The sequence below is a fragment of the Hemicordylus capensis genome, chromosome 1, assembly GCF_027244095.1.
Source record: "Hemicordylus capensis ecotype Gifberg chromosome 1, rHemCap1.1.pri, whole genome shotgun sequence".
In the NCBI taxonomy this organism is placed as follows: Eukaryota; Metazoa; Chordata; class Lepidosauria; order Squamata; family Cordylidae; genus Hemicordylus; species Hemicordylus capensis.
In genome coordinates, this window is record NC_069657.1 from 378169001 (window position 1) to 378188904 (window position 19904).

Consider the following 19904-nt stretch of genomic DNA (forward strand, 5'->3'; position numbering starts at 1 on the left):
CAACTTTGCCTAATCTAGAAAAGAAGGTTAAAACCTATGGATTTTCATTAATTTCAGCAGAGGGTGAAATTCTATGCCTCTGCAAGCAGCTTATTCCAGAGTTTTGGAGTTACCACAGGAAAGAGCCCTGCTGCTTCCTGCCACTGCCTCAGTTCTCCTAAATATGGGTACTTTGCAAGATCCTGCCTGACAAGGATGTTCATGAAGGGCAAGGGTTCCCAATCTAGGCCACCCTTTTGGCTAGGGATGATGGGAGTTGTAGTCCAAAAGCATCTGGTGATCCAAGGCTGGTAACCCCTTTTATAGGGAGAAGGCCTCTCTGGCACATACAGGTCCTAGACTGCTAAGTGTTTCAAAGATCAAAAATAACACCTTCAAGTTGCTTAGGAAGCTAACTGGTTCAGTGGGAACAACAACCATAGCAAGCGTTCTGTGTTAGTGGATTGCACCTTGTCTCTGAGGTAGTGTGCCTTATTAGAGCAGCTCAGCTGGGCTGGAAAGGAAAGTCACTTGTGTAGGGTTTTTAGAACCCTTGGGGAGAAGGTGGCAGCCGAAGCTACAGACTCTCCTCGCCCGGTTGTCGTCCTTTCAAGCTAGAAGTGCTAAAGCCACTCCCCTTCGGCTTGGACTCAGCAGCAGCAAGACACCTCCTTGGATGTGTTTAAAGAGCCGCAAACGCTCGCTCATGACGTGACACAAGACCGCTTGCTCGCACGCTGATTCGCTGAAGCGGGCGGAGGCGGACACTGAACGTCGCTGTTTGTGTTTAAACGTTCCAGCGGGAGGGTGGGGCAAAGAGTCCTAAGCGCGGGGTCTCCATTGGGAGGCGGTCGATTCCTGTCGAAGAGGCGATCCCGCGGCGGGGCGGGTTTGTGCTCCACTATGGTGCCGTCGCGATGTGTGAAGAGCGAATACATGAAGCGCTTCAAGGAGCCCAAATGGGAGGCGTGCGGCCCGTGCTACCAGGAGCTACTGCGCTACCGCCTGAGCCGGCGCCTCCTGGAACAGGCGCACCGGCCCTGGTTTTGGGACGGCTGGGAGCAGGACAGCAGCCTCAGCAGCGGCGGCAGTGGTGGCTCTCCGTCGCCCCCAGGTACTTCCAGTCCTCCGGGTGCCCAGCAGCGAGTGGAGGACCCAGCAGTGGTGGCGGAAGTACCCGGCGAGCCTGGTCCTGCCAGGATCAGTGGGTCTGGGGAGCCGGGAAGATCCAGTCCGGCAGAGCCTCTGCGCGGATCCGGTATGTCGCTTGGCACCTGGGGCAGGGAGCAAGTAGTGGCCTCTTGGAATGACCTTGGGCAGATCGCGCTGGCTGCCTCTGGGAACGTGGAGGAGATCGGGCTGTGTGGGTGGGAGCTGGGATCCGATGAGTCGCTGTGGAGCTAAGCGGGAGGGAGAGGCTTTCGAGGTCCATGTTCTCTCCGTAGTGGAGCTGCCGCTGGACGTTAATCTTTTGAAAGGTTTATTTAAAGCCCAGGAAACCCCTAACAGCTGGGGGATGCGAGGAGCTGAGGATGTGTTCAGTTTGGCTCTTTAACCCCTCTGTGCACCTCCGTTGGCAGGAAGATGGCGGGTGCAAGGACCCTGGAGGCGCTTCTGTACATTTTGGCACCCGCCTCCTGCCATCGCCTGTGGGGTATCTAGCTGAATCTCCACCCATCTGTCAGGGAACAAGCGAAGGCGGTTCAGCCTCTCTTTCGTAAAGGCGCAAGGAGGCTTTGGTTGCTGCCAAATACCGAGCGATCCCTGCATAAACTCGGGTCATGGGAGGAAGCGTGAAGAACAGTGCGCCTACTCCTTTATGGTTCGGGGCGGGGAGGGAGGAATTCCAGGCGGATCGTCGCTGTCATGTAGCCGAGAGCAAACGGGTCGTTCTGCTGCTCACGAGGCCAATGTCGCACCCGGAGGAACTTCAGACCTTCCCTCCTCTTACCCTCTAGCCTGACGCAACAGCGTCGTTTGGGAAACCTGCCTCTTCTCAAAATGAAAGGCACGGTTATTTCTCTCCAGCAGCCTGCTTGCTAGCTGGCAAGTGTGCCAAGGGAATCGCTTTCTGTTCGATATCTGTTGCAGTGTCTTTTGGCAACCTGCTCATTTGCCTGAGAAAGAAGGCCTGCCAGTCTGCTAGCAATGGTTCACTCTATGCTTTGCGTGGCTTAAGTATTGCTTTAAGGCCACTGTTTGACCTAATGATAAATGAAGGGAAGATAAGATCTGTAAAGCATCTTTGTCCATTTAAAAGCCCCATGGAAATGCCATATAGGAAGAATGGAAGTTGCCTTATGCATAGTTGGACTATTGGTCCGTTTAGCTCAGTATTGTCTCCTCTGACTGGCAGCGTCATGGTTCTCCTCCCTGAAACCTGAGGATCTTTCCCAGTCCTGTGTGGAGATGCCAGTGAATGAATTCAGGGCCTTCTGCACGCAAGCAGATGCTCTATTACTGAACTAGTCCCCTATCTTCTAAGTGGAATAGCTTACAGCAGACAGTGTTTGCATGTCAAACCCATCCAAATGCAAACCAGGGCAGACCCTGCTTTTAAAAAGGGGAAATTCATGCTTGCTACTGCAAGACCTGCTCTCCTCTCCAATGTATTAGTACTGCAATTTTTTTATTACTATAATGATGGCCATTGGTAAGGCTGTTGCTGTATCTAGGTCACAGAATGATTATATTATGTAGCTATACAAATTTGGAGATAGCTAAGTCCATTTCCCCCCAGCATAGTATTAAGTGGTGAGTGTACCTCCGTATAGTGTAGTAGGCCTTTCAGAGTTTGATACACTTTCACTCGCTAATGGAATGATGAGTAAAAGTGTGCCAAACTCTGAAAGGCCCACACTATACTGGGGTACCCTCATCACTTAATACTGTGCTGAAAAAGGGGGGCTCATTGTGTTTGCAAGTATGGAGAGCTGTGAGGAAGTTAACAAACCTGCCAATAAATGCTCTGTACTTCTATGAATGGTAGGGATTCTCGTGGGCAATTCTGCAGCATTTCTTTAGATGAGAACACATAGTCCCAGAGTATCTTTCTAATATTTGTTTTATTTACAAATATACAGGAGTGCAAAGGTGGGGACAGACAGCAGACACTCGTACAAGGAAACAGATCTTGTTGCCACATTAGAGCCCTAGAGAGATTTCCTGCACTAACCTTAAATGCTTTCAGCTAGATTGTAGCATGTTTTCTGACTCTGGGTGGGGGTCCAATGTAATACTGAACCACGTGCTAGTGTTGCTAGCATGAGCCATGGGCCTGTGTGTATTCCCTCTCCCTCCCTTCCCTTGCAGATGATGGAAAGAAATCTGCTTCCATTCCTAGTATAAAACAAACTGTGACTTAATGTGTTCTAACCACTGTATCTGAACAAGCCAGGATATCAAACTAGGCCTGCTTGGATATTCTGGGTTGTTCACAAACAATGGTTAGTTTGTTGTTTATCAGTAGATCTGTTGTTGGACACAACAAGAAATATGGTTTGTTTTACACCAGGAAGAGAAGCAGCACATTTCCTCTCTCCTGGTGTGTGAGCCCAAGGCTTGTACTAGTATGCTAAACCATGGTTTAATTGCGGCTTAGTGTTGTGTCTGAACCCAGCCTCTCTGTCTCTTCCAAACGTGTTTGCACAGATCTGCTGCCATAGTTGGGTATCACTTTTTCTAAACTCTTATTTATACACACAGGGAGATTTTCAACTATCTCCTGGCCATTAGGTCCCATTGAGGAAACATCAACCAACTACCTGGGCTATTAACCAATCCTCTGCCTAACAAGCAATGGTCCACCAGATGTTGTAACAAGTATGTATTTGTGGGTCAGTTGTCCCCTTGTTAGTATAACTAAAAATCCTGCCCCCTTGGTCTCTGAATGTACTTAACTAGGATCAGGGGCGTAACAAGGCTGGAGTGGGCCCAGAGACAAAATTTTAAAATGGCCCCTCACTGATACACACACACACACACACACTTCGCATGTGACTTGCCTCTGGGGGGGCCCTCGAAGTGTGGGGGCCCCCAGGCAGCCGCCTCCCCTTGCCTAATAGTAGTTACGTCCCTGACTAGGATACAAAGCAGCAAACCTGGGTTTGCCACTAAGCATATGTTTGGCAGGGAGCCATATCAAATTCTGTATGCCTTATGCGTACCTATAGGGTGTGCATATTTGCAGATGCCCGTTCACACTATGGCTGTTGACATGCTCGGGATAGCAAATGTGACCTATTTGATGCAGGCAGTTAACGCAAGCCAGAAGCCACAATAAATGGGGAAAACCTGATATGTAGAACATGCTGTCACTAGATATGAAGGCCAACAAGATAACTTGCTAGAAGTGCTGCTAGACGAACTTCTGTACTGATACATGCTTGCTAAGTTGATTGAGGCTTATGGTGTCACTGTAAAGTTACATAAGTTCAATGTGAATGACGGGGAATAGAGTTGCTGGTACATACTTGGCTGCCTTTTGAGGTATTGGGAATTACTATATTTTTGTGCATATACTCAGTGGGGCATACAGTGTTTTTATTTCTGGGGCGGGGGTGGTGGTGGTACAAGGCGCTAAGTGAGTGTGGAGTATCCAGAACTATGTTTACATAGTAGTGCAGACTCTTCCTGCCCCCACTAATCCACTGGAAGCCCCCAGGCTTGTTCTGTCCAGTGTTCCCTCTAACAGGGATTCCCAGAAGTTGTTTTGTAGAACTCCCAGAATCCCCGAGCAAAATCCATTGCAGCTGGGGATTCTGGGAGCTGTAGTCAACACCTGAGAATTTCTTTTAGAGGGAACGCTGGTCCTGTCACATCCGGTGCCACTAACTTATGTGCCTCTGCAGCGCCAGTGTCTCTCCGCCTGGGCTGGCTGCTGTGCGGCCAGATTGGCTCCCTCTGTTTAGGAAGCTCTGGGCATGGGACCGAGAAGGAGGCAGCTCACCACATCTCGTGGGCTTTGGCCTGGCAAGGAGCCGAGCCTGAAAAACGTGTCTCCACCTGTTGCAACATCCTCCCCCTGCACCCCTTGGGAGCTACTGGGAGTTGTGGTCTCAGTGTCTCCCACCAGTGATGTGCATGACTGAGGGCAGAACTACAGGTCCCAGGCTGTGCATGCTTGCTTGTCAGGACCAGCAGCAGTTGTTGAGGCTTGCCGGTGGCCGTTATTCTATCCCATCTGCTGCTTTAAAGAGGAGGAAGAGGTGACAAATTACCATATTATTGCATATATACCCTGCAGGGAATAAAAGTTCGTAGATAGCCCTCGCCTTTTTAAACCCAAGTTCTGGCTTTCCACGGGGTATACTAATTGGCAGGTTATACTAGTATGCAGGGTATATAAGTGAAAATACTATAAGTGTGTCAGACCTAACCCTGACTTAGATGGCCTTTAGTCACTGTGGTCACTGATAGCTTGCAGGTAAGTATATTGCCTCTATATTCCCAACCTTGGCTCGGAGCAGAAGAATAGCCCTGCTGGATCAGGCCTAAGGCCTCTCTAATGCAGCATCCTGGGTCACACAGTGGCCCACCAGATGCCTCTGGGAAGCCCACACAGGCAAGAGGTGAGGGCACGCCCTCTCTCCTGCTGCTGCTCCTCTGCAACTGGTATTTAGAGGCATCTTGCCTCTGAGGCTGGCCGATAGCCACCAGACTAGTAGCCATCAAAGACCTGTCCTCCATGAATTTGTCTTAGACCTGCTTAAAACCACCCAAGCTGGCAGCGGCAGCCATCTCCACATCTCATGACAGAGAATTCCATAGATTAATTATGTGCTGTGTGGAAAAGCGCTCTCTTGTTGGCCCTAAATTTCCTGGCCATTAGTTTCATGGGATGGCCCCTGTTCTAGTGTTGTAAGAGAAGGAGAAAATTTTCTCTCTCTCCACATAGTGCATAATTTTATAGACCTCTATCATGTCTTCCCTTAGTCGTCTTTTTTTTTTCTAAACTAAAAAGCCCCAGACGTTGTAGCCTTACCTTGTAAGGAAGGTGCTCTAGGCCCCTGATCATCTTGGTTGCCCTCTTCTGTACCTTCTCCAGTTCTATGATGTCCTTTATGAGGTATTCTCCTAATATGGACGCACCATAGATTTGTATAAGGGCATTATGCTATTAGCAGATTTACTTTTTAGTCCCCTTCCTAATTATCCCAAGTTTGGAACTGGCCTTTTTCACAGCTGCCGCACACCGAGTCAACACTTTCTATGAGCTATCCACCACAACCCCAAGATCGCTCTCCTGATCAATCACCAACAGCTCAAATCCCATCAGGGTATATGTGAAGTTGCTGGGTGGGTGGGATTTACCACAGTGTACATCCCTCTACACTTGCTTACGTTGAACCTCATTTGCCATTTTGTTGCCTACTCCCCCAATTTGGAGAGATCCTTTTGGAGCTCCTCAAAATTGTTCTGGATTTCACTACCCTAAATAGTTTAGTATCTGCAAATTTGGTCACCTCGCTGCTTACCCCAACTTATAGGTCATTTATTAATAAGTTAAAAAGCACTGGTCCCAGTACAAATACCTGGGGGACCCCACTTCTTGCTTCTCTCTGTTTCTAGGCTCTTTTTTCTGTCCATCAACCAGTGACAAATCCACACATGAACCTGTCTCCTTATTCCATGACTGCTTAGTTTACTTGTGAGCCTTTGTTGAGGAACTTTGTCAAAAGCTTTTTGGAAGTCCAAGTATACTGTGTCAACAGGATCACCTTTATCCACATGTCTGACACTCTCAAAGAACTCCCAAAGATTGGCAAGGCAAGATTTACCTTTGCAGAAGCCATGCTGGTTCTCTTTCAACAAGGCCTGTTCCTTCTATATGTTTAATTTCCAACAGTTTACCTAGAATAGACATTAAGCTACAGTAACTGGCCTGTAATCTTATGGATTCCCCCCTGCATCCCTTTTTGAAAATGTGTTACATTGTGTACTTTTCTGTGTGCAGAACCTGATTGTAGGGATAAGTTACATATTTTTGCTAAGAGATTAGCAATTTCGCATTTGAATTGTTTAAGAACTCTTGGGTGAATACCACTTAGCTCTGGCGATTTGTTAGTTTTTAATTTTTTCAAGTCAGTTTAGAACATCATCTCTTCTCACCTCAGTTTTGACTTGCTTCTTCAGTCTCAGTCTCTGAGAAGCTCCGTTCAGGCATGGGTATATGCCTAGTATCCTCTGCCATGAAGACAAAGAACTATCCTCCTTTCACTCCCTCATCATCTGATGGTTCAACCACCTCCTTGGCATTTCCTGCTTCTGATGTATGTAAAGAAGTGTTTGTTATTCCCCTTGATGCTTTTAGCTCAGTGTTCTTCAAACTCCCTTTGCATCCCCTATTGTCTCCTTGCACTTTTTCCCCAGAGTTCATGTTCCTTTCCCTTCTCTTCATTTGGGCAGGATTTCCATTTTCTGAATCCACAGATATTCCTAGATCTTGTACTACAGTTCCCATCATCCCCAGCCACAGTGGCTGCCATTGTATCTGGGGATATTGGGAATCTTAATCCAACATATGAACTATATAAAACATTCAACTTTCAGCACTGATCTCTCTTTCTTTCTCCTGTTGTATGACAAAAATGTAGCAGTAACATGATCCAAAGTCTTGACAAGAAATAGTAATCATGGGCAAGGCAACACGGTGTCTTTTTAGCATCTGCAGAGAGCTCTTACGTTGATCCATAGCTGCTTATGTAAGTTGTTGCTATGGTATCATGCATCTTAAAAATTGCATGAGCTATTTTTCTCCAGCCAAAAAAACTAGGTAGTAACAGTAGCAAAGACTATTGCAAGAGGGCTGCAGGAATTGTAATCCAGCTTCAAATGGCCAATGGCTGGTTCAAACAATACTTCCATCACCAACATGATTAAGAAGGTGCTGATAGCGTACATCTACCCTGACATCTTTCACAGCCATTCTCCTGACATATTTCTCAAGTTTAAAGTAGTATTTGGATTGTATGCAGAGCAGCAATTCAGATGAATCATCTCTCAACGCAATAAAGGATCACACCAGGAAGATGGATAGTATGCTCTTGGCATGCCTCCCTTAATCATGTAGGCTGGTGGGTGGTGGTGGTGGGGAGTATCATCCGAACTGGCCCATAATGGTGCCAGTCAAACTGGTGGAGAGCAGGAGTGGTGTACTTCTTGGCAAGGCATTCCCCATACCAATTCTGGCCTCCTCTAGAGGGAAAACATTACACCTTGCTCTAACTTGCTCCCCCAACTGCCACCACAGAACGACCAGGGACCGGATGAGAGAAGAAAGAAGGCCCATGTAAACATGTAGCTTGAAATACTGCTCTTTATATGTTTGTGTGGTGTTTGGGTTTGTTTTTTTGGTAAACTTAAGGTTTGGGAGGTTCACCTGAAAAGTGGTGTGTATATAAATAAATAACTCTGTCTAGGCCTGTCTGTCTATGCCATTGTTCTGCTGCTATACTCACAGCCCATCTGAACTGATTTGAAGTCTTATCAAGATGCTGTTTTTTTCGTAGGGTGTTCTCTTATGGCAGGGGTTCTCAAACTTGAGTCCCCAAATGTTGTTGGACTACAACTCCCAACATCTCCAGCTACAACGTTCTAACAACATCTGGGGAATGCAGTCTGAGAAGCCCTGCTATAAGGACTGCATTAAATCAGATGCCCTGTTGTAGGTTAATGGTAAACTCTAGTGTATGATGCTTTACCAAGCAGGAATGGATTTAATCCAGGGCTGGTGTTCGATTACCACCATTGGGCAGTTGCCCAAGGCCTGCTGGTGGGCATGTCTGCTTGTGGAGCAACTTTCTCTCTCAGTGGAGGGAGTCACTTACTTCAGGCCATCCCATCCACAAACAGGAGCTTTTACCCCAGAGGCCCCTGTATCTTGACAAGGGCCTCTGGCCCAGTGACCTAGAAGAGAGACGGTGATAATGCCAGTTCCTCTCTCCTCCTCTGCAAATGGAAGCCTCCTTCCTCAGAGAGCACCAAGGTAATCCCTACCATTACAAAAAGGGCCCACAGAGGACATATTGTCAAGGCTTCCGCAGACCTGGAGCTGGCCCTGGTTTCAGCTGTAGTGAGGATAAACTGAAGGAGTTTTATTCCCTAAGCCACAGGAGTAAGTTGCATTGGCTGTACATATTTTTGGCAGGGCTGAAATAAACCCTTTTCTAATGTTCTTCAGAGGAAGACGATGACCAAGAGAAAGCTGACATCAAGGAAGCTGAAGGAAAGTCTCCAGTGAAAGGAACAGACAACTCAACAAGTCGTCAACAAGGCCGGCCTCCAAGTCGCAGTGTGTTGGGCAGCCAAGGTGATAGAAGACCAGCAAAAAGTCCTCCAAGGACAGATACAGCCAAGGGGGCAAAACATCCATTTGCTTTATATGGCTGGGGAGAAAAACAGACGGATACTGGCAGTCAGAAAACTCACAATGTCTGTGCATCTGCTTCAGCGAATGAAGTAAGCCAACCTAAACTCTATATTTACAACTTGTTTCCTGTCCAAATGCCTCCCTGCTCCTGCCTCTGGCCCTCAGTGTTTCAGGCCTTCAAATGTCTTCAGTCAGCCCAAGTGCCTGTTCCCTAAGGCAAATTAAAAATGTGCCGCTCCCCTGCCTTTGATGATATAACAAATACGACGAGTATTTATATACCGCTTTTCAACCAAAGTTCCCAAAGCGGTTTACATACAGAAATTAACTAATTAATTAAATTGCTGACTGTCCCCAGAGGGATCACAGTCTAAAAAAGAAACATAAGAAAGACCCCAGCAACAGCCACGGGAGGGATGCTGTGCTGTGGGTTGGAGAGGGCCAGTTGCTCTCCCCCTGCTCAATAAAGAGAATCACTCCTTTTAAAAGGTGCTTCTTTGCTCAGTTAGTTAGCAGGGGTTAACTGCTAACTGTTAACAATCACATGCTACATGGTCAAGAGGCAAGACTGGACTACAGTACTCCTTTCCGGTTCCAGGGGATGTTACCCCTTGCCCTTTGCAGTTGTGTCTATTCGTCAGGCAGTTAGCAGAGGTCAGAAGGCTCTTAAGCAGGCCCCTTTGGGGATTTCACTAAGCCTGGGAGCTCCTACTAGATTGCTTCTGTGCTGTCTCAAAAAATGCATGCTGTGGCCCTCTCTCCCAGACCCTATGTAGCTAGGAATGGCACCCCAGAAGGTTGCCCAGTTTGTGGTTGGGCTCTCCCTTCTTGCTTCTCTATCCCATGTGCCATGCTTGCTTATCTGCCTGTGTACTTACATGGGTTGGGGGGCTGAAGCTCGGGGGTAGAGGATGTGCTTTACATGTGGAAGGTTGCAGTTTCAATCCCTGGCATTTCTAGGTAGAGCTAGGGAAGAACTCCCGACGGAAACCCTGGAGAGTTGCTGCCACTAAATGGTAGGCAATATTGAGCTAGATAGATCAGTAATCTGACCTGGCATAAGGCAGCAATTGGTAATCTGATGCTGCATAAGGGAGAACACCCTTCTCTTATCCTACTAATTGCCTCCTAGAGCATTTTTAACAGTCACCCTATTTTCATGCTGTTTGGGCCACCACCATTTTTGCAGTTCTCTCTATCTGGAACCATGGTCCTAACATCTCTGGTCAGCATCATGTTATGTGCTGTGTGCAGGACTGGCCTTACCATAAAGGTGGGCTTTTGGTGCGAAATTCCAGAGTGGGGTATGGTTTTTCCCTGCTATCAGTCTCATTTTCTAGTGACTTCTTAAGGGAATGTGCGAGAGTGTATGTTTAAAGTGTGGGTTAGTGGTGATTTTGCCTTGATGTTCTGCTTCTGGTACCCAAATATCTAAGGATAAGGCTGAGTGTATGTCAGAAAAGAGCCTAATGCAGCAAGAAATCCTTTGTGTGGTACCTTCGTGTGCCACCATAGCAAGATGCCTAGTTTGACTGAGGTTCCACTCTGTATCCTACTGAACATCACAGTTAATCCTGCCCTTAGAATAAGAATATCTGTCAGTGTCTTTCCATAACTACATTTCTGGGTTGAGCATAATAGACTGATGCTGGTGTTGAGTTCTAAGATGCTGTCTCAGATGAAACTGAATCTTCTTCAGCCGTATCTTTACACATTAGAGTGAACTGTGTTTGCCAACTCTGATTTAATGCAAAGCTTTTTCTGTTTCTGGCTGCCATTTCAGTGCTGCTGTGGAAGGAACTCTCGCTGCTAGAAGCATGGCTTATCCCCTATCTGAGAAAGAAAGAGTAATCTTTAGAAAACGGCAGGCAGTTAGCACCGGGTGTCCCAAGACAGAGTGAGCTCAAGAGTTTAGGAATGGCAAAGAAGGTTATTGGTGACCCCATCATAGTAGGCCCCTGGAACTTGAGTGATGCTGAGAATCTGTAAGTGCTATCAAAGTGCTGCTGACTTGTGAAATGCTAAGACTGGGCAAAGGTTGTTTTTTTTTAATGCACTTTTGAAAAAAATATGTCCACTTTCATTTCAGCATAGTGTCCTTTCCTGTGGTTGCTGCCAGTATCCCAAGTGTTTTTGTCCCCCTACCTCCACCATTTTTTTGGTAAAATTGTGAGCTCCATTGGGACAGGGAGCCTCTTAAAAATGTCTCTACTGTGTAAATTGCTTTGAACCTTTTGATGAAATAAGTCACAGAAGCAATTGTACAACACATCCTATTTAAACCAGAATGCCTGGTTTAGTCCATTTAGGCTGTTTTTTTTCATTTGAAGTTAATAGGACTAAGACTGTCTAAATAGATATCTGGTATGACACCTTGCCCACACATGCATATGAATGAACAAACAAGGGTGTCTGCACACACTCCCCCCCCCTTTTTAAGGCCTCTAGCTGAATGGAAATGGAGATATTGAAAATATCTTCAGTCCCTCAGAGTACCAGCTGAGCCCAATTTAGTAATGTTTTCAGACTGACTATGCCATTTGTGTTTGTAAACCATGTGGAAGGCTGATGACTGGAGATCCATATAATCATGTGCCAGTTTCAAAGCAGGATGATGTTGATTTTTAGAAAGCTCATGTCCTGTCTCTCAGTTTATACAATTTTCAAAGCAGTTTACAAACTAAGTTTTTTGGTTTTTGTTTAAATAAGACATTACAACATAAAATCAGTGGGTGAGTTCTGGCAATCCGCATTATGTTTGTTTAATGGAATCTGAGATTCCCAAGGTGTATGAGCTCCCACAAAGTGTGATGTGAGAATCTGAACATTATTGGGAGGATCAGATTCACCACCACCATCATCATGGGAAACTGAGATGATGCTAAGATCACCAGTCAAGACCAGATCTTGGTTGATGATCTTACCTTTATCTCAGTTTCCCATGGTGGTGAGTCTGAGACCCTCAATTTCTGGGTTCTCATGACAGGTTCTGAGGAAGTGTTTGCCCCCCTGGAATCTCAGATTGCCATTAAATTAACATTGTGTGGATTGTGAGAACCTGCCAAATATATAAAATAGTAGTTAAATACATTCTTTTTTATCTGTTGCCTAGCGCTTACCAAGTTTAGTGCTAGGTGGACATTCCTGGGGATGGAATTTGTGAACTGGCATGCACCACAAAGATGATCTGCTTCTTGGTACCCAACCTTTGAAGTAGAAGTTCCTGAGGAAGGTGCTCCAAATAAGATCTCCTTGTCCTTTTAATTTCAGTGAAACTACTTTGAGTAATTTTTCCCCTTATGTCAGCCATTGAACCTAATGGAACCTACTTCCAAGTAAACATACATAGGCTTGTGCTGTAAAGATCACTAGTTAGCAAATGCATACCACACTTAACCACTTTTTCTGACCCTACTTGATTCCCCCTCCCAATCAGCTGATGTCTGAGATGTTTAATTTCAGGAATGGTGCAACAGATTATAGATACATGAGTATGAGCCAACTTGAATTCCATATTCAGCATGTATTGGGGATGGGTGGGGAAAGAGAAATTATAAAAGGCATTAAGTGAATCCACCCAAACCTGGAATTGAACTGGTCTTGTATGTGTTTGGGAACCTGTTTTTGCTATATGAAAATAGACTCATTGGTATATAGAGGTGAGCCTCTTCCCATGAAGAATATAACCACCTAAACCCATTCTCAGATACATATTTTCATCTCTGTATGGATGAAAAATGACCCCTTTGGTAGAAATTAGCTATCATATTTGGCTCTGACACTACTATTTTGGAGGATGAAAGCAGCTGAATTTCTTCATGGCTGCCAATGTGCACTATTCTGGTTCTCCAAAACCAGAATTGGAGCCCGTACAAGGTAGAATGAAATTTCTGGGTACACAGGGCTACTTTGGGTAGGGCTTTGAAAATGGAAAAACCAGTGGTTATTGGAGTCCAGGCAATACAGGCCTTGGACATTAAAGTGTCAATTTAGGTTCATGGCACTGGTGAGTTTAACTGGAGATGGACAAAATGATGATCTCGTTTGGCAAGGGAAGCCTCTCAATCACTTTGTTTCCATTCTGCCTGACTGGAGTGCAGGAGGACAGTACCTAACAGTAGCAATGCTTTTCATGGAGGACTTATTGCTTCAAGTGAGACTATTACTGCCCTTCCTTCTGCTAAACCCCAAAGAGCTGGGGTACTTTAGAACAAACAAGGAAACAAACCAATTGGCACACTATACTTGATATACAGCACAGACTCTCATCTGAGGTGGCATTTACAAATTGCACAAGAGGATGAGACTGCTCCATTGCTTCACTCTTCTTTTGGAAGTCCTCCTGATGTTCACCATCCCTTTCTAAGCAACCGAGGTTGAGGTATCTAGCACTATTGGTAAATATCAGGAGAAATCTGTGGGTGGACATATCTAAAGACAACTTCATGGGTAATTTTATTCCCAAAGTCCAAAAATAGGATCGTGGTATACTTGGGCATGCATTGCCCACTTCTGGTTAATGAGAGCAACTGCAGAGTATTCTAGTCAATGTTAACTGAATTTAGCCTCTGCACTATAAAAGATCTCTTACTGGAGAGAAGGCTGTAAAGGGGAATGGTGCAAGGCAACTCGAAATTGTGACTTGGAGAGTCGTTAGAGTGGGTCCCAATTAGGGAGCTGCATATCCTAGAAAACCGACTAATGCTTACATATCTCCTCTATCAGATTCATGAGTCTGCATTAAGAGCAAAGAACAGAAGGCAAATGGAAAAAAGGAAGCTGTCCCAGAGGCAGATTAACTCAGCAGAAGTAGAAAGAACCTGGAGAGCAAAATCTTCTGGACCAGATAACCCCTGGATGACTGAATATATGCGGTGTTACTCAGCACGAGCTCGGTGATTCAAGGCTTGATTGTACTCCCTGCTTTTCGTCTTCTCCTTCTTTTTTAAATAGCATTGGAAAACAATTGAGGTCAGTGGGGCAAACCCCCAAACTACTTATGCAAAGTTTTTACAACAGATTTTTTCCAGCAGTTTCTTATGTAGTTTAAATGTTGGCTATTAGCAGTAGAAGGAACAGTTGGACCCATCCTAGTGGGAGCTCTGTTTGCCATATAGCTTCTCTACATCCTCTTGACAAAGGAGGATGTGTTTGTTACCTTCAGCTGACTTCTGAAAAGCTGGAGTCTTTACACAATGAACGTTTTAACACAAGAACTCATGAAAGAATTCCTCAACCAGTATTTAGTCCTTCTGTGATCACAAGACTTGTCATCCCTGATTTGCAGGAAGTGAGTTGCCCTTAAGACACACACTGAAATCCACGGGATGCAAGTTAGCTGTAAAGTGAACTTTCTCTGTAGTGAGGAATGCAAGACTTAACAAACTGGGTTGCTGTGAAAATTCTTCCAGGATGTAGGTACCGTATGTAGAAAATTCTTCTAGGATGTAGGTACCATAGCATTTTCATGTGATTTAGTTTAACTTGGGATGATTTATATCAGACCTGCACAACTTGTGACCTTAAGTGGCATCTATGGCTTACAGTCTGTTGCTGCTTAAGGTGACTTGCAACATGCCACCCTGACCCCTGTGCAAGCTTGGCTATGATGCCGCCCCACTTGCCACCTTGCTGGCCCCAGCCACCAGACTTGCCACTCTTGAGCCGGAAGCCCTGCACAGGTTGCCACCTCCCTTCCTCTTGCTGATTGCTTTGGTGGCAGTGTGCAGTGCTCTGTTCTCCAGATGATCTCTCTTATTCACTTTTGCTCCCGCTCACACTTTCCTTCCCTGCTGGAAATGGCGGGGGCAGGGGGGGAAGCATGTGTTGGAGTGGTGGTGAGAGAGAAGTGGACTAGCAATGCTGGACGCCAGCTGGTTTCGCTCGCTCACTGCTGCACCACTGCTCCAGTTCACGCTCCCTCTGTTTCTCCTCTTCAACAAACTTGTTTGCTTTGTCTCCTCCCATTTCGGGAGAAGGCGTTGGGGGAAGAAGAGACTGCGAGCAGGAGAAGTGGTGACCAGAGAGATCATCTGGTGATGCCAGTGGGAGAACAGCTCTGCATGCTGCTGTCGGAGGCCAGCAAGGAGAAGAATGACGGTGGTCAGTGTTAGACTTTGGGCTTGGGAGTGGTGAGTCAGGTGGCTGGGGAGCAGGGCCAGCAAGGGACAGGGAGCACAAAAGTGAGGGTGGTGGTAGCAAGCAGGTGGGGTGATGCCTTTGGCGGGGGCAGGGCCCCTCCACATTTGCCATCTGATAACTCACTTGCCACCTGAGGCTGTTGCCTCACTTGGCCTCATGACAGAGGCGCCCCTGTTAAGTGGCACCCACAATGTTTGACTGTACAGTGGTCACAAATGGGCTCCTTAAACCTGTTGATGCTTCTTCCTTGGACTGCAAAAGCTTGGGGGTTATCATTCCCTTTGCTTTTGTGTCACAAGTTGTACAGGCCTGACTTGCATAAGTAGGCACAGGCTTTTGCACATAGCTAGCTGTAAAAGATCGTATATTTGAAAATACAGTTTTAGACTTTTGAACATTCTCCTAACTTTGGGTAAATCTATAGTGACTTGTTGAGGTTTACATTCCAGTTTTGAGTTTTATGGCCATCTGGAATTGGAGATATTTGTGAAATAGATTAGTAATGTGCTGTGGCAGTATTTTCTTTTTTTGGGGGGGGGGCAATATTTATGTTCTTATCATGTGCTCATTGTACCAAATGATGGAAATAGACAATCATTATTCAGTAGTGGTGGTCAGCTTAGTACTTTGCAGTAACATGCTACTGACTGAACTGGGATGTAATAATATATATATATATATATTTGATTTTCCTTTTTGTTAGGAAAGGACCTAACAAAGTGGACCAAAGTGTTTCCTTTTTGTTAGGTGAGCCTCTGTATAGTGAAATGTTAATTCACTTTTGTATTCTGACTTGGACTCTTCTACCAGTCTGATCTAGCTGGTGTGCATTCCATGTGGTACGTTCAGGGCTCCGGTTGATAGTACACATTTTGCTATATTTCTCAGTCTTTCCTAAAAGCGGGCCTCTAAGAAAGAAGCCATAGGCAATCATGAGAATGTAACAAACCTCAGTTACAAATTTAGAGTCTGCATCTTCTCTGCAAGACTGCCAGTCTCTAAACTGGTGGTTCTTGTGCTGTTTGTGCCTTTGTGGACACAACAGCAATGTCTCTTCAGATGCCCAGATATGTTGGCTTCTGTAATGATACTTGTAACTTTGTGCAACTAGCACTAATTTCTACCACTGAGACTTCCATAACTCGAATTTGCAAAATAGCTGTCAGTAGGAATGTGTTCCTTCCTTCTGAAGGATATCTCAGGTTCCCTAGTTATTCAAGGCAAGTTTCCAGCTAGTCTTATGGTTGTGATACGGAAGCGACCCCCCCCCCCCGCCCATTGTACAGTTCCGTGTATTTATTCCAATGATAGATTGCATCTACTTGAGTTTTTGTTGGAATTGTGAACCACCACCATTCCTCTTCTTTTGGTCTTTCTGGTGCTCTATACTTTCCATTTATGAAAATGAAATAAGTGACTGACATGATACATTTTATACATGAGACCTCAACAGGATGCATTAAGATTTCCATCACCAGGAGATGACACCCCTCCCCCCACCCATAAGCTTCTGGATGGATGAATTCAACTTCCCAGAATGCAGCAGTCCTCTCTCCTGAGGATCAACAAGTTCGTTCTTGTTGGATAGTTTATACATGTTGTCCAAATAGGTCTTTAATTGGGTCAGTTCAGGCAATAGACTTTGCCTGACCCACCACATGCCATGGGCATAGGCACATACCATGAGTGTGGATGACTTCCCACTTCCACTCTCACAGTATCTTTCTAGCACAGGTAGTTGACATGATTGAACAAAGGCTTCTCGGCATGCTGTGTGTGCAGAGGGGAGATGTGAAAATGTGTTCTCTCTGCACGTGGTGAGCCAAACAGTCAATCACCCAAACAGAGGCATTCCTCATGAAAGTTTTCTGGCTGTGTTGTAAGATCTTTTGGAAATAACCTACATGGATGCAACTAAAATGCTGCAATTGGAATCTCCCGAGAGGGCATATTCCAAGAAGCAGATACGTAAGCTACTCCTGTTTCCAACATCCTACAAAAGATCAGGGTGTTATCTCAATTCCACACGGATGAGGAACTCCCAGCCGTATGAGACTTGTGCAGTGGTTCACCACTTCTCTGTATGTATGAAATAGTTCACCAAACACATCTGACTTGTAGTGATACATTATTATGTGTGTCCCTGGAGAGAGAAAGCATCTCAATCCTGACAGTTAGCAAGGAGTGCAAAAATGACCATCCTGGCGAATTAGTAAATACACTTATTTGGAGAGGTAGTTGGTTAGTATACCTCTTCAGTTCTGGCCTGCTTCAACCTTCTACGTAGATGGAATAATTTTGTTCCTCCAACAGCTGCTTAAAGTAGGTGGTATCTCGAGCTTAGTGCAGCAGAGCACCACAGTTAGAAGTTCCTTCTATGAACAAAATGTGATTTGTGGCCATCAACTTCCAATGATGGTGTGTCACTGTGCTAAAGGTCTAGATGCTGTGGAGTATGTGTTGAAATTAAACAAACAAACAACCAGAATCCTTTTATTTTCTAAACATTACATCAAATTGTATTGCACAGTTGTGGCTTTTCTATCTTCACTGAAGCTGAAGAGTGGATCAGTACATCTTCTGGTTGCCAAATGCATGCAACACTCAAATGCACAAAAGACACTTTGCTAGTTTCAGATCGCTTCCAGTTTTATGAATATATCCAAAACTGATATATGATGTGAAGCACTTTTTTGCAATGCAGAAGTAGGCATTGGTGTGTGTGTTTTTTGTATTGCCACAAGTTTCTTACATTGTAGTTAAATAATGTATTGGCAGCTATCATTATTTAAGGGTTTGATTTTACTTATGGGCAACAAGGATCTAATTGTTCATTGCTAGATTGAGACTTAAGCCAGCATTTTTCCAACTCTGGTCTCTACCCTTTCTTGGCAGCCATTTCTTCAGTAGGTGACCATACAGTAGAACTAGTTGTGGTCAGGAGCACTAATCTAGCACTTCCTCTAAAACTGACTATCCAGGGAAGCAGGTGAGAGGGGGTTGGAACTGATGTGGCCAGAAGCTCCTACCAATTTCTTGCCTCTAGCACTCATGGCTTGCAGCCTCTAAAACTGTTATGCTATGCCAGACTTTTGCTTCTTTTAGGAAAAACTGCTCTAGCTTAGCCTCTTGCAGGATCCTCTCCTTCCCTGGAAATTCATGCCCCGCTCCATCAGATGCCATACACACTTGGGGAGGGGGCTTACCTACTGTTTTGCCAGCCCTTGATTTTAAGCATTAGGTACAATCCCCTTTTACCTATTGAGAGAGATGTCTTAAGCATTTGGCACTGAATGATGGCTTCTGGGTGCTCTCGTATGCTGCCCGGGGAAGGAACCTTTCAGTCTGGGATACAACATGGTACCCTGGCACATGCAAGTATCTGCTCTTTTATGTTAGTAGAGCATATGTTTACACACACGCATACAGCATGTTGGGCATCTGTACCTTATGGTTAGTTAGACCCAGATAGTGGGGGCTAAAGACAAGCGAGATTCATATTGGAATCGTGATGAGACTAAAAAGTCCTTAGACTATGGCTGTTTAGGCCCAGTTACTTGATCAGGTGGAGTTTGCTGATATCTGACCATAAGAAGTTAATAATAATCATGATCAGGTGGAGGCACTTAGCAGAAAAGCCATAAATGAGTCAAACCCTGCTTCTACATGGTCCCTGTAAAGAACAGGATTGATAGGCAAGGCTTTAGGGAAGCTGCCTCACTTAGCTTTTGTGAGCACTGAAATCACTTTACAGAAAAGCTTGAAGCAATATGTGACTTAGAATGTCTGTTTTTAAATAGCACTTGTTTTTTCTAAACATATCTTGTGTTTATATTTCATTGTACTTACCATAACTTCGTACATGTGAATAAAAATGATTCTAAAAATATCTGATCCTTTTTTTGTGGCAGTGGACTCTGAAACAGCAAGCAAGCCTCCGTTATCTATCTATCTAGCGGGGCTTCTCTACAGATTGCATGGGGCCAGTGATGAGGCTGTGTGGATGGATTGCCAAGGTGCTAGTGGAGAGAGGGGAAGGCCCAAAAGAAAGTTATCAAGCTGCAAAATGCAAATTCTCTCACCCTGATCTTCAAAGCAGCATCTACCATTGATTTGACCAGAAGTTTGAGAAATTTCTCTGTCACAAGAGCAGAAAAGGTCAGATACAGTTCAGCCCAGTGGTTCATGTATCACATTCAAGTCATGATGCTCTCCATTTAGAGTGGGTGGGTGGTGTACCTGGTGGTTTTAGTTTTTAATTCATTTTCAAGCTGCTGAATTCTGACACGGTTTCTTAACCTTGGGCCCCCAGATGATGTTGGACTATAACTCCCATCATCCTCAGCCACAAAGGCCATGTCTGGGGATGATGGGAGTTTAGTCCAACAACATCTGGGGGCCCAAAGTTAAGAAA

General features: G+C 45.2%; 1 protein-coding gene across 3 annotated transcripts; it reads left to right on the forward strand.

The window, feature by feature from the left end:
• The first annotated feature begins 688 nt into the window (after positions 1-688).
• Positions 689-19379, forward strand: CCSAP (centriole, cilia and spindle associated protein). Of its 3 annotated transcripts, XR_008316682.1 has the most exons (4): positions 689-1237; positions 9161-9438; positions 11133-11334; positions 14075-14211. XR_008316682.1 is itself a non-coding variant. In XM_053298493.1 (3 exons), the coding sequence occupies exons 1-3, from the start codon at positions 883-885 to the stop codon at positions 14246-14248; spliced, it is 807 nt and encodes a 268-aa protein (XP_053154468.1). In that variant the 5' UTR covers positions 722-882; the 3' UTR covers positions 14249-19379. The 3 variants fall into 3 exon arrangements, 2 of the variants coding, with proteins under 2 accessions (XP_053154468.1, XP_053154477.1); XM_053298493.1 differs by lacking the exon at positions 11133-11334 and having other exon boundaries at positions 722-1237; positions 14075-19379; XM_053298502.1 differs by lacking the exon at positions 11133-11334 and having other exon boundaries at positions 722-1093; positions 14075-19379.
• The last annotated feature ends 525 nt before the right edge of the window (positions 19380-19904 follow it).